The 19,596-nt window shown below is 38.6% G+C and overlaps 1 protein-coding gene across 1 annotated transcript in view; it reads left to right on the forward strand.

Moving 5' to 3' along the window:
* The first annotated feature begins 1,196 nt into the window (after positions 1–1,196).
* LOC124622492 (putative inorganic phosphate cotransporter) overlaps positions 1,197–19,596 on the forward strand; it is a 72,688-nt gene continuing 54,288 nt past the window's right edge. The window contains exons 1-3 of the mRNA XM_047148206.1: positions 1,197–1,247; positions 6,893–7,074; positions 16,784–17,017. Of these exons, the coding sequence (XP_047004162.1) occupies positions 1,214–1,247; positions 6,893–7,074; positions 16,784–17,017 (450 nt within the window). The 5' untranslated portion in view covers positions 1,197–1,213. The remainder of the gene's footprint in view (positions 1,248–6,892; positions 7,075–16,783; positions 17,018–19,596) is intronic.

Genomic DNA, 19,596 nt, shown 5'->3' on the forward strand with positions numbered 1-19,596 from the left:
AAAAGCAGAGCTGGCCACAAAGTGACAGGACATACTGATGACCAAAAAATGCTGAGTTTCAATCACTGTTTCACGACTTGTGCAATCTGAATCCTCAAATACCACTTTCTTTAAATTACATATACATAAATCATCTTTACAGCATATCATTTTATTTCATAACCATCCTAGGCTCAATCTCCTTTAGCCCCTATCCTGTGTCTAGCTGCACCCCTGTTTTTGTGCCCAGTACTTCATTCATTCATTCAATACTCACACCCACCTACTTGCAGTCTCTCTCTTCCTCTGTTCCGTGTCCCCTTCTCATTCACTCCTCTACATCATTGTGTGCCACGTGTAATTCCCCTTGTCTGTGCAAGGGTGAGCTTATGGTTGTGACACAGTTATCCTGCTGCACACTCTCTCTTCCTCCCATCCATCAGCCAATCTTCCATCCAACTCTGCCTTCCCTCCCTTTGCACCAGATTTCTGTCCTCACTCACTCCACCTTAATGAACTCCCATTCCCATTGAGCAACAGCATGTGCACATTTAGTCAACCAGGACAATGTAACTGCAGGTAGGTGTAGGTGTGTGTGTGTGTGTGTGTGTGTGTGTGTGTGTGTGTGTGTGTGTGTGTTTGTACACACCCACACACTGTGATAGCCACCTGCAGGTCTGATCACTTAATGTAAATCTGGTGTGACTGAGCTTGGGCTCGTAGTCAATAAACTAAACCTTCAGTATATTAATAGCTACATATGTTGGTTGCCTTAGTAGTATTTCAGATGTAAAAAATCAGCAGTCTGGGAATAGCTCACAAACTCACTGAGGGGGGGGGGGGGGGAGGGGGGGGGGGAAATAATAATAATAATAATAATGTTTTCATAGTTGACTATAGTATGGATAATTTATAGAAGACTTAAGTTTATGCTGTGTAAATGTGACTAACAGTTATTTCTCTATGAATATTGAAACCATAGAAATCTGATATGAGAGCCAAATGTCCTATCAGTTAATGGCAATATTATGCCAGATAAATGATACACAAGTAATACTCCTTTTCAGCTGATAACTATGTTTTCTTTAAGGTCTCTGCATGTTGTACATTAATCTAACAAGCCACTACAAAACTACTTCTTCTTAAGATAAGATAAGGAGAGGAATAAAAACAAAGTGAACCATAGAGTGAACCTTCAGAGTGTGATTACCATTTCATCATCAAAGCCGGCAACATGACTTCAAGTAACACTGCTCGCAAGGAATCCAGTATGTAATTTTAATATAATAATCATTTTTAGTTATAAAGCTGTGTCATGAAGCTCTTGTCTTCCTAACTACATTCGGTACCGTACCTCCTCATCAATTACCTGATCTACCCACATACTTTTGAGCATTATTCTGTAACAACTCATTTCAAAAGTTTCTGTTCACTTTTTGTCTTTTCTGTTGGTTGTCCTTGTTTTGTACCCATGAAGATTATATTTCATACAAAGATTTTCTAATTCTTAAATTTATACTCAATTTTAATATATTTCTCTTCTCCAGACAAGCTTTTCTTACTGTTGCCAGTCTGCAACTTTATACCCTCTTTACTTTGGATGTAATCAGTTAGTGTTCTGTCTAAACAGCAAAATTCATCTACTACTCTTAGTGTTTGTTTACCAATCAAATTTGCTAAGCATCACCTGATTTAATTTTACTGCACAGCATTACCCTTGTTTTACTTTTATTTGTGTTCATCTTATAACCTTTTTTTCGAGACACTATCCATTTGCATTCAACTGATTGTCCTAGTCTTTTGCAGTCTCTGACAGCATAACAAGTCACTGTCAAACTTCAAAGTTTTTATCTCTTCTTCAGGAACTGTAACTAATTTTTCAGAGTTCTCAATAGTTTATTTTGCTTGTTGTATGTACTTCTACAGATTAAATAACATGGATAGCCTCCAATTTTGTCCATCACATTTGTCTATTACTGCTGCTCTTTCATGTTGTAATATTACTTACCTAGTTTTTATCTCACAAGTCTAATAGAATTTTTTCGTTAACTGTCCACCTGTGTTTATTGTATTTGGTGAACAGTTGTTAAATAATGTACACAATGCTGACAGCATTATTTTTTGACCTGTTTTGACCTGTTTTGATAATCAGCTTTACAAGAGTTAGTAGTCTCAATATTTTAACACAGGTGATTAAGCTACAATGCTTATCAGAATTTTCAAAAAGTTTGTAAGTGATAATAATTAACACAGATGACCACTAACTGGCTAACACAGAAGTTTGTGTTTCGTTTACTGGGCACACAGTAACTGTACACATCAATTGTCCAATATGACTGACATTGAGGATAATCAATACAGCCTCACAGTAAATTTATATGTGATTACTGGGTGATGTCTGAGTTGAACTTTCCAGGCATTGTCAGGTTATAGGCATGCTTATTACAGAAATTAAAAATTGCTAAAATGCATGATTCTCACATTTTACATATCAACATGGAAGATAGAAAAACTGAAAGATACAATAGATGATGAAGTAAATTTGTTTAACTAAAGTCTGAATAATTAAAAAATAATCAATTAATAGGTACTACTTTATGAGAGATAGGTTTTAATATTATGGGATTCCCAAAATTTGCCAAGAATTTTCCAAATAGTGAAATTTTCTAATTTGAATAATTACAAACTAATAAAAGTATATAAATTCAGAAACAGAAAAATCTGGGCTAAAAAACAGTAATTTTAGATTCCACACAATCTACATCAGGGACAGCCAACCTATTTTACCTACTGTTCACTTTTGTGTCTCTGTCAGTAGTAAAATTTTCTTACCACCCACCAGTTTCACAGCAATGGTGAGTTATTAAGTAGGGAAGTAACTTTATAAAATTTATAAAACAGAGTTATATCAAGTTAAAATGTATAATAATAATCACCTATCAAATACTTCATATTAAAATCTTATGAAAACGTAATGAAAATTTTTACAACTCCTGTGAACTGAGGGGACATTTGGTTTCATCAGGATGGAGCAATGGCTCACACTGCAAAGGCATTGATAGCTGTTTTGAGAGAACACTTCCCAGAGTGCCTCATTTCAATAAGGGGTGATTTGTAGTGGCCAGGTGCTCCCCTGATTTGTCCCCTTGTGATTCTTTCTCTTTTTCCTAAGTCCTGGATTTATCATTTATGTCAACTGTCTAAAGACCTTAGAAGACCTGAAGGCTAACATCTGGACAGAAATTGCCAACATACCAGCTGCCGTGCTGGTAAGGGGCATGAAAAATACCACAAATCAGCTTATTCAGTGTATGGGCAATGGGGAGATTGGGGGGGGGGGGGGGGGTAGTGTCACCTACCTGTTATGATTTTCAAAACTGCATAAAACAAAACTTTAGATGAGTATCTACATTATTTAAAAAAAATTAAAAATCTGATTCATAAAATGTGTTTTATTATGTTTTGAAATCAGAAAGCTATGTAGCTGCATCCTCTACAAAGCTTTCGAAAAAAAGAAAACATTTGTTGAAAAGTGAGAATGAGGACTTTTAAATAAGTTAGATTAATTCTGAAACAAATCATTTTTAAGATCATTGACTTGCGATCATCATTTCCAAGTGTTATAAGTTACAAAATGTAACAATTAAATGTTCTAATATCAACCAAATATACTGTTGTTGTCAGCTATTGGTATGCCTCAATGTCTCTTGATTCTTATAACTGCAGATGGCCTCTATACAAGTTGCAAATAGCATTTTTCTCTTTGTATTTTATCCCTTAGAACTTTAGAATTAAAAAGAGTGTTTTCTAGTTAACATAATCAAAAGCTTTTCTTATAAATCTACAGATGCTATAAATGTGCATTTACCTTTCTTCAGCCTCTTTTCTAAGGTAAAGCATAGGGTCAACATCAATTTGTGTCTTCCTACACATCACAAGAACCCAAATTGATTTACATCTATGTGCACATTCTGTCAACCTGTTCAGTATCAATTGTACAAATGGTTCAAATGGCTCTGAGCACTATGGGACTTAACTTCTGAGGTCATCAGTCCCCTAGAACTTAGAACTACTTAAACCTAACAAACCTAAGGACATCGCACATATCCATGCCTGAGGCAGGATTCGAACCTGTGACCATAGCGATCGTGCGGCTCCAGACTGTAGTGTCTAGAACCGCTCGGCCACTCCGGCCGGCTCAATTGTACAATTTGTGCTGTATGATATAACTGGACCAATAAAAAATGATCAATCAACCACTGTGAAATGTGTGGCAGAGGTTGCTTACTGTGGTACCACGTGTTAGGGTTATAGCCCATTCCAGCTGGGCAGGAATGCATGGAGGATGCCTGCATGAATGTCTTGCTGCTTGCTGTAATTAGTCTGATCTTTTTCACAGTCCTTATGGGAGTGATATTGAGGGGGATGAAGAATATCCCAAGATTTTTCACATAGTTTCAATGTCTCCTGTTAGAATTATTCAGTATGGGTTGCGTACACTTGAGCAATATTGTAAGATGGAACACACGAGAGTTGTGAGCAGCCTCCTTTGTAGACTTACTGTATTTTTCCACTATCCTGCCAAAGAACCAAAGTCTGTGAGGTGGTTACCTACGACTTACCCTATGTGATCATTCCATTTCATACCACCATAGATTTTGGAGGTATGAATTAAAAAACTCCTTCAGTCACAGGTTTTCATCTTTTATTAAGGACACGATGTGAATTACACCTGATGATGGGCCCACAGGGTCCAAAATGCATTGTGTCCTTAATAAAACATGACTGAAGGCATTTTTTAATTCATACCTCCAGCGTATAGAATACAGTCATATTTGAAGCTGTCAAATATGGATAAAATTAAATTGAATTTGTCCAGCCACTACAGATTGTTGCATTACACATATTTTTGTTAGTCAGATGATTCCAGTTGTGGTTTGATGCCATTGCTGTAGGATACTACTTTCCTGAATTTTGTGCATTGCACAATTTTACATTCCTGAACACCTTTGCACTACTTTGAAGTCCTATCAAGATTTGACTGGATATTTGTCCAGCCTTCTTCAGGCTGCACTTCATTACTGATAACTGCATCATCTGCAAAAAGTCTAAGATTACTATTAATCATGAATGTTTCTTGATATCCCGTATAAGAATACCTTTGCTAATAATTGTTGGTGTGGGTCTGAGTCAGTGCTTTTCAGAAGATAAGAAATACTGCAGCCACCTGCTTTCCTTGATCCACAGCTTACAGAATGGCATGTGATGAAAAGGCGAGTTGAGTTTCACATGGTTGATGTTTTCAGAATGCATGCTGATTGCCAGGTATTTTGTTGGAGATAAACTATGTATGTTTGAACTCAAAATATGTTCAAGAATTGTACAACAGAAAATGTCAATGTGACAAACAACAGATTTGTAAATCAATTCCACTACTTTTCTTTTAGATGGGCATGACTTGTGGTTTCTTCCAATCAATGTGCACAGCATTTGTTCAATGGTTCTACACTATGTTATGGCCAAGATGGCAGTTAACTCAGCTTCAAATTCTGTATAGAAAGTAATAGGGATTCCATTGGGCCCTGGATCCTTGTTTAATTTTAGCAATATTGGCTATTTCTCAATGCCACAGAAGTAATGCCACAGAAGCAATATCTGTATCGCTCATCTTTGCAGTGGTGCAGGAAGTGAATTGGAGCTGTACATCTGTAACTTCCTTTGTATAGGACCTTTTGAAAATGGAATCATTTGTTCTGCTGTTCCTTTTTCATACATAAGTGCATGGACACTAACTTTGGTGCCAATAACAGCCTTTAAATATGACCAGAATTACTTGGGTTTTTTGAGAGATCTTTTAATAAGATTCTGCTGTAATCACCATGGAAAGCTTCACACATTGCCTTCTTCTCAGCGAAATGTGTTTCTTTCATCATCTTTCTATCTATAGCCCAAGGCTTTGTTTTACACCTTTTATGAGGCTGCCTATGTTTCTTTAGAAGTTTTTTTTTTTTTTTTTTTTTTTTTTTTTTTTTTTTTTTTTTTTTTTTTTTTTTTTACAGTGAATGTATACGATACACTGAGGTTTTAAAAGTGATGGGATACCTCCTAGTATCATGTCAGACCTCCTTTTGCCCGGCAGTGCGGCAGCTGTATGTGGCATTGACTCAATAAGTCGTTGGAAGTACCTTGCAGAAATACTGAGTCATGCTGCCTCTATAGCCATCTATAATTGTGAAAGTGTTGCCAATGCAGTATTTTGTGCATGAGCAGACCTCTCAATTATATCCTGTAAATGTTCATTGGGATTCATGTTGGGTGATCTGGGTGACCAAATCATTTGCTCTATTTGTCCAGAATGTTCTTGAAAGCAGTGGCGAACAATTGTGCTCTGGTGACAAGGTGCACTGTTAGCCATAAAAATTCCATCATCATTTGGGAACATGAAGTCCATGAATGGCTGCAGATCATTTCCAGGTAATTGATATAAAACTATGAGAGTTCTTTTGACAGTAATGTTTATTTTTACTTACTGTCCAAATAGGTCCTAGTTTTCTCAAATGAAACTTTGTAATAGCTTAAAATAGTGTTGACTGCTTCCTTAATGTGATTTCAAAGAAGATCTCTTTTTTATTGGAAATGATGTTTTAACATATCTATTTGAGGATGCCTTGTAGATTGGTCTAGAGATACAATTTGTACTGTTTTGCCACTATGACTGAGTTCCACCTTACACAGAAGGATGGCAGTAACAGCTAAATATAATACTTTCTTGTGTATGAACAATAAATTCATTTCTTATTGTCTTCTTTGAGCTTTACAAGAGAAGAGCTTAAGTTCTAGTAGATTGTACATCATTTTCTTTTGGTTTATGGATTTCTTGAATGGGCTAAAAAAAGTATAAAAATTTTTACAGCACTTATTCCTTTGCGAGCTGCTGTTGCAATTCTTGGATTTCTGGGGATAGTTTTCCAGTATGTATTGAAAGTGACACTGTCTGTTGCTATTGGTGGCATGGTGAAACAGACTGCCCAGGAGGATGCTACTGATAACACATGTGGTCCTGCAGGTGCAAACACCACATCTGGTGTATCTCAGGTATGTTGTTCCCAGATTGCATTGTATTGTAAAGAGAAGCATCTCTCTTTATGTTTCAGAGAGAAGTTTTGTATTCTAGTGCAAAGATCTTTGTTACTCTATTGGAAGATGTAAGAGGGCTGTTCAAAAAGTATCCAACCTTATATTTTATTGTAGAAACTAACAAAAGTATCAGGGCATGTGCAGTCTCTATGTTTGTAGGCATATGTAGTGTGCATTCCTGTTCTTTTTTTTCATGACTATGGACATAACCAGTCACTGGCTAGCTGCTGACAAGTGAACAGGTGTAAGTGGTAGTCATCAGATTTTGTGTTGTGGGTAAAATAACAGAAAAAGTAGATCAGATTTTGTGTTGTGGGTAAAATAACAGAAAAAGTGGAACAATGTTACTGCACCAAATTTTGTTTCAAGCTTGGTAATTCTCAAGTTGAAACAATCTTCAAGATTCGAGAAGTGTTTGGGGACAAAGCAATCGGTACCTCACAGATAAAGAAGTGGGACAATTGCTTCAAAGATGGCCACTCATCAATAAAGAGTGAAGTATGTTCAGATAGGCCCCCAGCACCAGCAAATGAGGTTGTTATTGATCACTAAGGGCCCTAGTGATGCAGGACAGACAGATCATGATCAGAGAACTTGCAGATGAGGCCAAATTAGAAATGGATCTATTAATTCCATTTTTATGGAACAGTTGGACTGCTGGAGGGTCTCAACAAAATTTGTGCCAAAGTTGCTAACAACTGAACAGAAGTAACTTCAGTCAGAGATCGCACAGGAGATGCTGGATTCTGTGAACAGTATCCCCAACTTCCATAACGCAGTGATCACTGGTGATAAGTCCAGAGTTTATGGGTGTGAACCAGAAACAAATTTCCAGTCACCACAATGGAAGCATTCATCATCCCCAAGACACAGAAAAATGAGGTAGGTCCTCAGCAATGTGAAAGTCATGCTTACTGTCTTTTTTTTACTCCAATGGCATGATCCATCATGAGTATCCCCCACAAGGTACTAGAATCAACAAGGAGTACTACCAAGATGTTCTGCACCACCTTTGTGAAGCAATTAGCCACAAACAGCCAGAACTTCTGGGCAGCAGAGAGCTGACAGCTTCACCATGATACTGCACCCACTCATCCTTCTCAGTTAAGTCAGAGATTTTTGGTCAAACACAATATGTCTATGATTTGTCAGCCTCCCTGTTCCCCTGACCTAGCACCGAGCAACTTCTGGCTTTTCCCTAAACTGAAAATGACTCGGAAAGGGACCAGATTCCAGAACAGGGAAGATGTTATACAGAATTTGACAGAGCAGCTGCGCACCATACAAAAAGAGGCTTTCCAGAGATGCTTACAGCAGTGGTAGCAGCACTGGGAGTGATGTGTAGAAGCTGAAGTGGGCTACTTTAAAGGTGACTAGTGCCAAACAGTTGTGTCTGAATAAAGATTGATTTTATGAATAAAAGTCAGATACTTTTTGAACAGCCCTCATAATACAATATATTAGGAAAATCTCATGTTAGTCACTTCTAAAGCTTATGAGGGTTTTGCGCATCTCAGCATTGAAAATTCTTCATAGGAGCACAGTAAGTAGTAACAATCACTGTAAATATTTCTCCATTCTTAAAGGTTGTAAATAGCTTTCTTAGACTGTCAGCACTTAGTGACATAAATATTTACTAAGCAATAGTGTTTAAACAAAAGATACCTGATATAGCTGAGATAGTACCACCTTTTTACAGTAGCAACTATTCTGCAGTTGTATTACAGGGTGTATATGCCCCAGGACAATCAGGAAATCTGGGAACAGCCTGAGAATTTCTTCATCCAGGGAAAATGTGGTAAAACTCTGGAATTTTTTAAGAATTGCGGCAATTTTTTATTGTTTTAGACTTCAGATAATTTTTTGTAATTTTGACTGATAGGAACTGACACGCTAAGAATTTTGCTTCAGTGTATTACTACAGAATAGTACCGCAGCAACAGAACATAAATGAGAGAATAACACCTAAATAAAACTTTAGTTACAAAGAAAATGTGCCATTTACATCAAAACACATCGCACACACAAGCATCTATCAATAGCAAATGTGTCAAAGGTCATAGGATAAAGACTCTGCAGCATTTTGAAACAGGAAACTGTTCCGATGAATGTGATGGCACAACTGTTTACATTTCTAACAGGTTATGGAAAAATACTGTGAATGTTGATTTGAGAAGCGTTATTTTATGTTACTTGTAAGAATGTGTGACGAATGTCTGAAATGATGGAGCACTTGAATATCATTCAAAATATAACACTTTAAGGACCAGCCACTCCAAAAAGTTTTGGGCCCAGGAGACCACCCATTTATGTCATTATTTAAAATTTTTCTGGTGCTTTTGTGTTTGACTTACCTTACAGGGTAACACACGCTAAAAAATGACCGAGGTTCAAGGTTAGTTTTTTGTATTTGTTTTAGTTCTTTCGTAGGTTACAAGTTACACAGTAATGATGACAAAAAATATAATTATCATTCAGAAAAATGTGCAAGGTGAGTTCTTGAGCAGTTTTACAAGTAACTGGATATTTTGTGGAAAAGTCAAAGTGTTCGACAGAACATTTATTAAGCCGGGTAACCCACAAAATGTTTGGTGCTCAGCAGTGAAATTTATAATCGTGCTTGTCAGAAATATTCAGTTACTGCAATTTAAGCTGTCATCCTATGATCCTACCCTTGGAAAAAAGCAAAAAAGATATTTATGACCAATTTATATGAGAAAGCTTAGGTTTATGATGTAACTATATTAAATGTATATTAATTTAAACCATTAACTTTTTCTATTTATGTGCTTACTTACTTTACTTTCAGTGTCTTGGCAAGAACATCTAAACTCTCTTCTTTCAAAACTCTGCAGCTTTAATGGCCTTGTCATTGCACAAAAATAGATCTTACACTGTGCAAACAAATTTGATCTGCGGGCACATGAGCAAATCTTCAGTTGTCCGTGTTTCTCCACATTCACGCTGGTCTCTTCAGAGTAGCCCATTTAACTGTGTTTACTTTGCATTTTGTGCCTCCTGTTCTTAATGTATTCAGTGCTCTCCATGTACTACACTTTAGTTGCTGCCCTTGTGTGATTTCCTCTTTGGACACAGGTTTGTAGAAGATAAGTGCAGGGAGTCAAGTTGGGCTTCTAGGGGTAGTGTCCATTGGACAAAGCTCTTCTTTGACTTAAGATGAGTTGGAAGTGTTTGGTGGTTATACATTAAGTGCCATGGATTGGTCAGCTGCTTTTTCTTGTCTATTTCACTGGCTACTTTGTGTCTGCTCTGCTTAACAGTGATGTTGCCATTGGTTGATTACATCATGTCCTATGCTCTGAATATATGCCATCATTGGCTGGTTATATCACATGAGTTATGACTGGGTAACGTGTGTTAATATGGGATACAGAAACATTTCCTGGCAGTAGTTTTATCTGTAAATAGCCTTGACTCATTCCATATACTTGAAGGACTGCTTCATGAAGAGATATGTTCAACATGATAACAAGTGAGTTAGCCATTTACATTTTTCAATTTTTCAGAAAGCAGTGTCTGATAAATACAGCCAGATAGTCTCCATTATTAAGAAGTATGCCAGCAATGTTGATTAAACTTATACACTCCTGGAAATGGAAAAAAGAACACATTGACACCGGTGTGTCAGACCCACCATACTTGCTCCGGACACTGCGAGAGGGCTGTACAAGCAATGATCACACGCACGGCACAGCGGACACACCAGGAACCGCGGTGTTGGCCGTCGAATGGCGCTAGCTGCGCAGCATTTGTGCACCGCCGCCGTCAGTGTCAGCCAGTTTGCCGTGGCATACGGAGCTCCATCGCAGTCTTTAACACTGGTAGCATGCCGCGACAGCGTGGACGTGAACCGTATGTGCAGTTGACGGACTTTGAGCTAGGGCGTATAGTGGGCATGCGGGAGGCCGGGTGGACGTACCGCCGAATTGCTCAACACGTGGGGCGTGAGGTCTCCACAGTACATCGATGTTGTCGCCAGTGGTCGGCGGAAGGTGCACGTGCCCGTCGACCTGGGGCCGGACCGCAGCGACGCACGGATGCACGCCAAGACCGTAGGATCCTACGCAGTGCCGTAGGGGACCGCACCGCCACTTCCCAGCAAATTAGGGACACTGTTGCTCCTGGGGTATCGGCGAGGACCATTCGCAACCGTCTCCATGAAGCTGGGCTACGGTCCCGCACACCGTTAGGCCGTCTTCCGCTCACGCCCCAACATCGTGCAGCCCGCCTCCAGTGGTGTCGCGACAGGCGTGAATGGAGGGACGAATGGAGACGTGTCGTCTTCAGCGATCAGAGTCGCTTCTGCCTTGGTGCCAATGATGGTCGTATGCGTGTTTGGCGCCGTGCAGGTGAGCGCCACAATCAGGACTGCATACGACCGAGGCACACAGGGCCAACACCCGGCATCATGGTGTGGGGAGCGATCTCCTACACTGGCCGTACACCACTGGTGATCGTCGAGGGGACACTGAATAGTGCACGGTACATCCAAACCGTCATCGAACCCATCGTTCTACCATTCCTAGACCGGCAAGGGAACTTGCTGTTCCAACAGGACAATGCACGTCCGCATGTATCCCGTGCCACCCAATGTGCTCTAGAAGGTGTAAGTCAACTACCCTGGCCAGCAAGATCTCCGGATCTGTCCCCCATTGAGCATGTTTGGGACTGGATGAAGCGTCGTCTCACGCGGTCTGCACGTCCAGCACGAACGCTGGTCCAACTGAGGCGCCAGGTGGAAATGGCATGGCAAGCCGTTCCACAGGACTACATCCAGCATCTCTAAGATCGTCTCCATGGGAGAATAACAGCCTGTATTGCTGCGAAAGGTGGATATACACTGTACTAGTGTCGACATTGTGCATGCTCTGTTGCCTGTGTCTATGTGCCTGTGGTTCTGTCAGTGTGATCATGTGATGTATCTGACCCCAGGAATGTGTCAATAAAGTTTCCCCTTCCTGGGACAATGAATTCACGGTGTTCTTATTTCAATTTCCAGGAGTGTACATATGTCACAAAACTCATATGGGAAATGCATATTTCAGTAATCTACTTTAGGAGACTGAAACAATATTGCTTATAATCATGAAGATTCCTAGTCTTATATCAATGAAATATTTACATATCTTGTAGACAGTATTGCACTTAACATAAGAAAGATTAACTAAAAACTGTTTAGCCACTGCTGAAAACAGGTTTGCTAAAAATTGTTTAGCCACTGCTACAAACAGTAAATATATATCTCCATTATCTTTGTTTCACAAAAAATTATAGCTTCTTTACAGCACAGTATATTATCTTATAAGACCTATGTATGCTTAAGACAACCAGTCGTACCCTGTTTACAGGTTTACAGTGATACAGGTTGATGTCACACACTTGAAGGTAGTCCCCTAGGATGTGAATTGCATCATGCTTTGAAGTAAAAATCACAGGTAGTGACTGAAAGCAGTTTTGTTTCTTTAATGTAGAGGGAGACGAAGAGATGAATACACTGAGCAGATTCAGAAGGGTGTAGGTTGCACTAAGTACTGGGAGATGAAGCAGCTTGCACAGGATAGAGTAGCATGGTGAGCTGCATCAAACCAGTATCAGTACTGGACGACAACAACAACAACAACAACTGTCGGAAAGGAATTGTAATGCATTGTTGTTTGGAAGACCCTACTGGCCTTTTCAGCCACCTAATCAGAAAGTGTTTTCTTCCTCATGCACAATGACCCCTTTCCACATTGTATATGAGAGTTGTGTTTTAAATGCTTCAATTGAGCGTAAGTGACTGCAAATGGGTGCATCTAGAGTGTAGTTTCCAATTTATGCTGTACAGTGATGAAATAATGGAGAGAGTGAAACTTGGTGCACATAGCCTACTCCTCTTAAACAGCACCAAACAGTGGGTGAGATTTGAGTCTTAGATGGATCAGTTGGATGTAAGCAACTGTAGTATGTGTGTGTTTATAGTGTGGTTTCATGTTTGGGCTGTATGATGATGGAGTAAGGTAGAGGTTGAAATCTGGTGCCAATACATAGCCTACTCCTCTTGAATAGAAAATGGGTCCTTGGCTCAAGGGTCCATATCCAGTTGATGGATCCCCATCAACCAGTGGTGGCTGCTGTGTAAGAGCACAAAAGTGTGTGAACACCCTAACTTTCCACACCTTGCAGATTTATTGGTTATTTTTCTTTGAATGCTGTTAAGCGTAACATAGATGCTGTAATCTGAAAGATATGGCACTTAAATCTATCATGCTACTGCTCCTCTAGACCCATAAAACTTGGCATCTTGCCATCAGGGCTGTGAGCACACCTTCATTTGTACACTTTTTAAGGAGCTTCTGCGCATGCGCAACTTACGTGACATAATTGCCTTAAGGGCCAAATACATACAGATTCAATAAACAATGTGCTTGGTTCATAATGTGGACAGCTAGCCCTTGCCACTCAACTAGAAGTTTATGTCATCTCCACCAGGTGGTACACACTGTGGCAGACTTTTATCCCCGTTCATTCGGCATAAATCCTGCTAGATGATAGCACATGTCTCAGATATGGTAATTTGCTCACTATATACTGTAGTAAAATTACATCATATGTCAGTATATGTTAAAACTTTACTGACAATAAACCTATTTTGTGGGTTTCTCAATGAGTTATAATACATTAAGGTGTGAATTTTATCATACTGTAATCCATTTGAGGCACTGAGGACCATTTTGGCCTAAAGCACATCAGTGTTTATTGTGAGAGTGTAGCATTTATTCATGCTTCTGAAATCTGTTGATCTTATGGTGAGTCAGGTTTATCTGTGCTGTAGGCCCACAATGTAGATATAAAAATTCACAAAAAGCTGTATCGCTGGTTTCTCTGATATTCACTTACAGTAAATGTGGGATTGAAGGCAGTGTGCTTTAGGCCCTTATGGTGCTCAGTGCCTCATTTGTATTCTAGTCAAGTGACCATGTTGGTAGACATTACTACTTGAGTTTAATAATTTCCACAAATGGTACTTTGTGTTTGGAGTTGGTTGTTTATTGTGCGGGAATCGGCTTTTGTCTGCAGTGTAAACATGGATTATATTGACTGTTTTAAATACTAATAGAAAAATAAAACTGTGAGGATGTACCAAGAAAAGTTAGCCTCAAGGGATGTAGGGCCTCTGAGAACAGATAGTTTGATTGAGAGAGTGACAAAGTCAAATGAGCATGACTACAAGCAAACATGTAACAAGGGAGTGTACAGTTAGCACATAGCGTAAGAATATCTGCTTTTCAGCATGGAAGTAAATTCGTGAACTAATACATCTGTTAGGGATTTCTACTTTGTCCAAAAAAATGGAAAGCATGAAAACTCCCACTTACACAAAAATACAAAATGGACAGTTGTGAAAGCTTACACATTTCTTTGGTATTGCCATAAACTGTAGTTAATTATGTTCAAAACAACATAATTCCACAAAATAATTCTTTCTTGTGTCAGATAGGTTATGCATCTTTATTATTATTATTATTATTACTATTATTATTATTATAGCATTTCCTTTCTCAGACGTTATGTCTGGTTGAAAATGGAAAGTGACGTGGACCTTGATCAAGCGTGACTTCCTTTTAACTGTACGGTATGTGTTACATTGCATTTGGGAACTTTCGGGTAATTGAACATGTATCAATAATTACAGATTTCTGTAGCTGTATATATATGTTTGGATGTAGCGGTATTGTGTTGATGTACTGGTGGCTATTGTGTGGTATGACTCCTGTAGTTGATAGTATAATTGGTATAATGTCAACTTGATCCTGAAGCCACATGTCCTTGACTTCCTCAGCCAGTTGGATGTATTTTTCAATTTTTTCTGCTGTTATCTTGTGTATATTTGTTGTATTCGGTATGGATATTTCGATTAGTTGTGTTAATTTCTTCTTTTTATTGGTGAGTATGATGTCAGGTTTGTTATGTGGTGTTGTTTTATCTGTTATAATGGTTCTGTTCCAGTATAATTTGTATTCATCATTCTCCAGTGCATTTTGTGGTGCATACTTGTATGTGGGAACGTGTTGTTTTATTAGTTTATGTTGTATAGCAAGTTGTTGATGCATTATTTTTGCTACATTATCATGTCTTCTGGTGTATTCTGTATTTGCTAGTATTGTACATCCACTTGTGATGTGATCTACAGTTTCTATTTGTTGTTTGCAAAGTCTGCATTTATCTGTTGTGGTATTAGGATCTTTAATAATATGCTTCGTGTAATATCTGGTGTTTATTGTTTGATTCTGTATTGCATTATTATTATTATTACTTTTGTTATTATTATTGACAGTGGCTCTATCTGTATAAACTTGTGGATAAGCATAACTGTTAAACAGAAGATGGTATTAATTTCACACTCTCAAATTTATCTGAATCTAAAAATTTGAGAACACGCACAACATATACTCATAAACTGGCACTGCCATCAAGAGTGTACCATGCCCCACTTCATGAGAGACTACAGACAGATTTAAAATTTAGTCTAGTGCATTGTTGCCAAGTCTGGTGATCAGAAGCTTTACCACGCTGTCTCTCCTCCTCTTGCCAATTAAATACTGGTGGTGTAAATTTCTTCCACCACCAGGATTCAAACTGATACCTTCATTTTTCTTGAAATATGTAAATGTTTCCATTTTTAAATAACCAAGTTATGTTTCCTCCTAAAATTATGTATCTCTGACATTAGACAGGTGTTACTGGAATAACGTGAAAGCCTCTCAATGAGAAAGCAAGGAAATGTGCAACAGCCAATGTAATTTTTATATTTTATTTTATTTCTTCTTTTGTCTCAGATATTTTTCCTCTAAACTCATTTTCCTGCTCTCGTACACTTGTGTTGGGAGGAATGAGTGTTGTGTGTTTACAAGCAGACAATGAATTTTGTACAGTTTCTGAACAAATGTAGCAAAGTCATGGGCAATCTCATATATGTTACTTGTTCTCCACATCTCGCATCCCAAGAAGTCTCCACATTCAATGTAATATCTTCTAATATCTTCATTGGTAGATAGTAGACATATTTCTTTTGCTCTTGTTGTTTGAAATGACTAATCCTGTTCTTTTTTTCTTTTTCTCTGGAATGTGTTGTAATTTTAAAAACTGTTTGTAATTCACAGCACTCCTCCCATGTCCAAATCTTATCACTTTTTCCTCCACTTTTATATGTTGTGTCCTCTTTTAGTTTTGTTATTGTGATCATTTCTATGTCTCATTTTGGTGCTGTCTCCTTTGTTGCCTTCAAACACTTTAACCCACTCTTGCACTTTTCCTCTTACCCTCCTCTTAGTTGCTTAATTTCTTTCCTCTCCCTCCACTCCACTGAAACTGAATTTCCACCCTTAAACAGTTAACGTAGATGTGGGTGGATGCATTTGGATATCTGTGCATAGAATAGTGTGCATTCAAACTAGGAGATTTAGCAGTACCTGAAAGATAGTAATGTCTATACTGTTAAGTGTGTCTATGTGCCATTCATTCACCAACTTCAGGTGGATAGTTATGTATCTTCATTATTGTTTATTAATTTTCTGATTATTCAATGTGTTCTACAAAAACTACATACATTTTTGTGGTTGTCTAACAACTATGTTTCATAATCATAAATTGTTTATTTCAACAGCCAGGTGACTTTGAGTGGGATGAAGATATGCAAGGATACATATTATCATCGTACTACTATGGATATGCACCAGTTAACATCATTGCTGGTTACACTGCCTCACGATACAGTGCTCGTTGGGTCTACTGCACAGGACTTTTGATGGCAGGCCTCTTCTCAGTGCTGGGCCCTTTGGCAGCTGAGGGAGGACCAGTTGTTTTCATGCTGACACGTATTATTGTTGGAATTTTTTCTGTAAGTAAATGTAATTATTTCCCTATCAAAGCAAACACTGCCAATTTGGAGCAAAAATAAATAAATAAATTTGCTTGCATGAAGTAGAAAATAATATGGAAATGAAAAACATAAAACGTTAAAAATTGTCTTATATATAAAAACAAAGATGAGGTGACTTACCGAACAAAAGCGCTGGCAGGTCGATAGACACACAAACAAACACAAACATACACACAAAATTCAAGCTTTCGCAACAAACTGTTGCCTCATCAGGAAAGAGGGAAGGAGAGGGGAAGACGAAAGGAAGTGGGTTTTAAAGGAGAGGGTAAGGAGTCATTCCAATCCCGGGAGCGGAAAGACTTACCTTAGGGGAAAAAAAGGACAGGTATACACTCGCACACACGCACATATCCATCCACACATACAGACATCCCTTTTTTCCCACTAAGGTAAGTCTTTCCGCTCCCGGGATTGGAATGACTCCTTACCCTCTCCCTTAAAACCCACTTCCTTTCGTCTTCCCCTCTCCTTCCCTCTTTCCTGATGAGGCAACAGTTTGTTGCGAAAGCTTGAATTTTGTGTGTATGTTTGTGTTTGTTTGTGTGTCTATCGACCTGCCAGCGCTTTTGTTCGGTAAGTCACCTCATCTTTGTTTTTATATATAATTTTTCCCACGTGGAATGTTTCCTTCCATTATATAAAAATTGTCTTAAACATTTGAACATTTGTATATGAGACAGCACTATCAAATTCTAAATTTTCTGCTTTGTGGAGTTTGTACCATAGTAATTTTGTCTGGCGAGTACATCCTGCAGAAAAAGGATGTTAGAGTGGCAATCTGGCAACTCTGTAACCACATGTATGGTACCTGCCTCTGTCAGCACATAGTTGTACAATTGGTCGATGGTCGATGGTTCGATCCCCAGTTGAGGCATATGTTTTTTATTTGGTAAATACAGTATCTGGCATCTTAATCATCAATAGTGATTGCAGCGGGTCCTCTAGAAAACATTTGTACTTACATACTACAATTGTAGAAATGGAAGATTGGTCAGCTTTGAAAGAAGTCCTTTCCACATTGCGGCTGTTAATTTATTCTCACCACTTCATCTACTAGATGCGAAACCTGTTTTCTTTGTACCCTCCTCCAGTGGCCCATAGATTAGTACCAATTATTATTCATGCCTTGTTCAGGTCCATTACATTTCGTTAGGGCCTTATGTTCCCATTACGACTAGCAATGTGCTTTGCAAATAATGTCCAAATTCTTTTACTATTTGTATGTGTTATCACCAAGGTCCCACTAATTATGCCTTTCAACACTGAGTCTGGTAACCACATGTTGTTTAGTACATATCTCATTATTATTATTATTATTCTATTGCCATTATTATTCTATTACCATTAGGGAAACAGTGTAATTTGAAATCGAACATTTCACAGTTAGTGGTGTTGGGATGGATCATGTGGAACAATATCTGTCAGAGGCATAATGTGCATTAGGTGGAACAGCATGCAGGACTGATGGCATGTTTATACTGTATGCGCTGTCCACCAGATGGACTATTTGCAAGCGGAGTAATGCACCCATGACAGACTCCAATGTACATGTGTAGATGCATCAAATTTCCTCATTGTAAACCTCTAAGCCATTGTGGTGCATCTGATAACCAGCCTGGTGTTGCTGCTCATGAATATGCTGCTAGATATCCTCGTCGACACCATCCAGATAAAAAGTGTTTTGTAAGGGCCTACAGATTGGCACGTAGCCATACAGTACGTAATACGTGCTCACCAGCTGACCTATCTTGGAATGCTGACAATTTGCTTGGTCAGTAGACTTGTGTACAGCTGCAGTGCATCACAATGGAGTAAGCCACTGGCCGCTGTCTGCAGCGTGCCATATAACTAACATGGTCTCGGGTGCGAATATGTCTCTCTTCTTAACTCACCATGGAGCCCTTCGATACAATCATAAGTAGCCAGTGTTAGGATGTCAGACACGGTGGTAGCACACATTGCGTGCAAGTTTATAATCAGTCTTTCGTTAATAAACTGTTTTATGTTACTTCTCAGTGTTTGGGTATTTCTGTACCTCAAGGACCCACTGTTTACAAATCCTGACAAAATATTTCGTGTAATTATCATCCGGGACAGCAACACAAACAACCTCCTTATAGAAGTGATGTCAGCATGGGGATAATTATGGAAAACCTACAGTCTTGAAGAGGTGCAGCACAATGTGAACTTCGAGCAGCAGCAGCATGAACATCTTCCCACTACGTGGGGATATCCAACGCTGGAATTCAGGTTAATCTACTTCAGTTTGGCTAGAATACAAAAGGCAGTGATGGATTTTTATTTTACAGTTGAGTGACTCTTTGGCATTAAATTAAACAAAGTGCCGCAATCCAGTCAGAGTAACGTTGTTGATCTACAAACTATTATTAATGAAATGCAAGAAGAGATTCGGCAGTTGAAAGCAGAAACAAGTGAGCATAACATTCCGAAAGACTTGTCAAATGATAGTTCATGCAGTTCAAGTACAACTACAATAAAGAATTTTTCATTATTGCCATCAGTACCAGTGTTTAGCG

The sequence above is a fragment of the Schistocerca americana genome, chromosome 7, assembly GCF_021461395.2.
Source record: "Schistocerca americana isolate TAMUIC-IGC-003095 chromosome 7, iqSchAmer2.1, whole genome shotgun sequence".
Taxonomy (NCBI): Eukaryota; Metazoa; Arthropoda; class Insecta; order Orthoptera; family Acrididae; genus Schistocerca; species Schistocerca americana.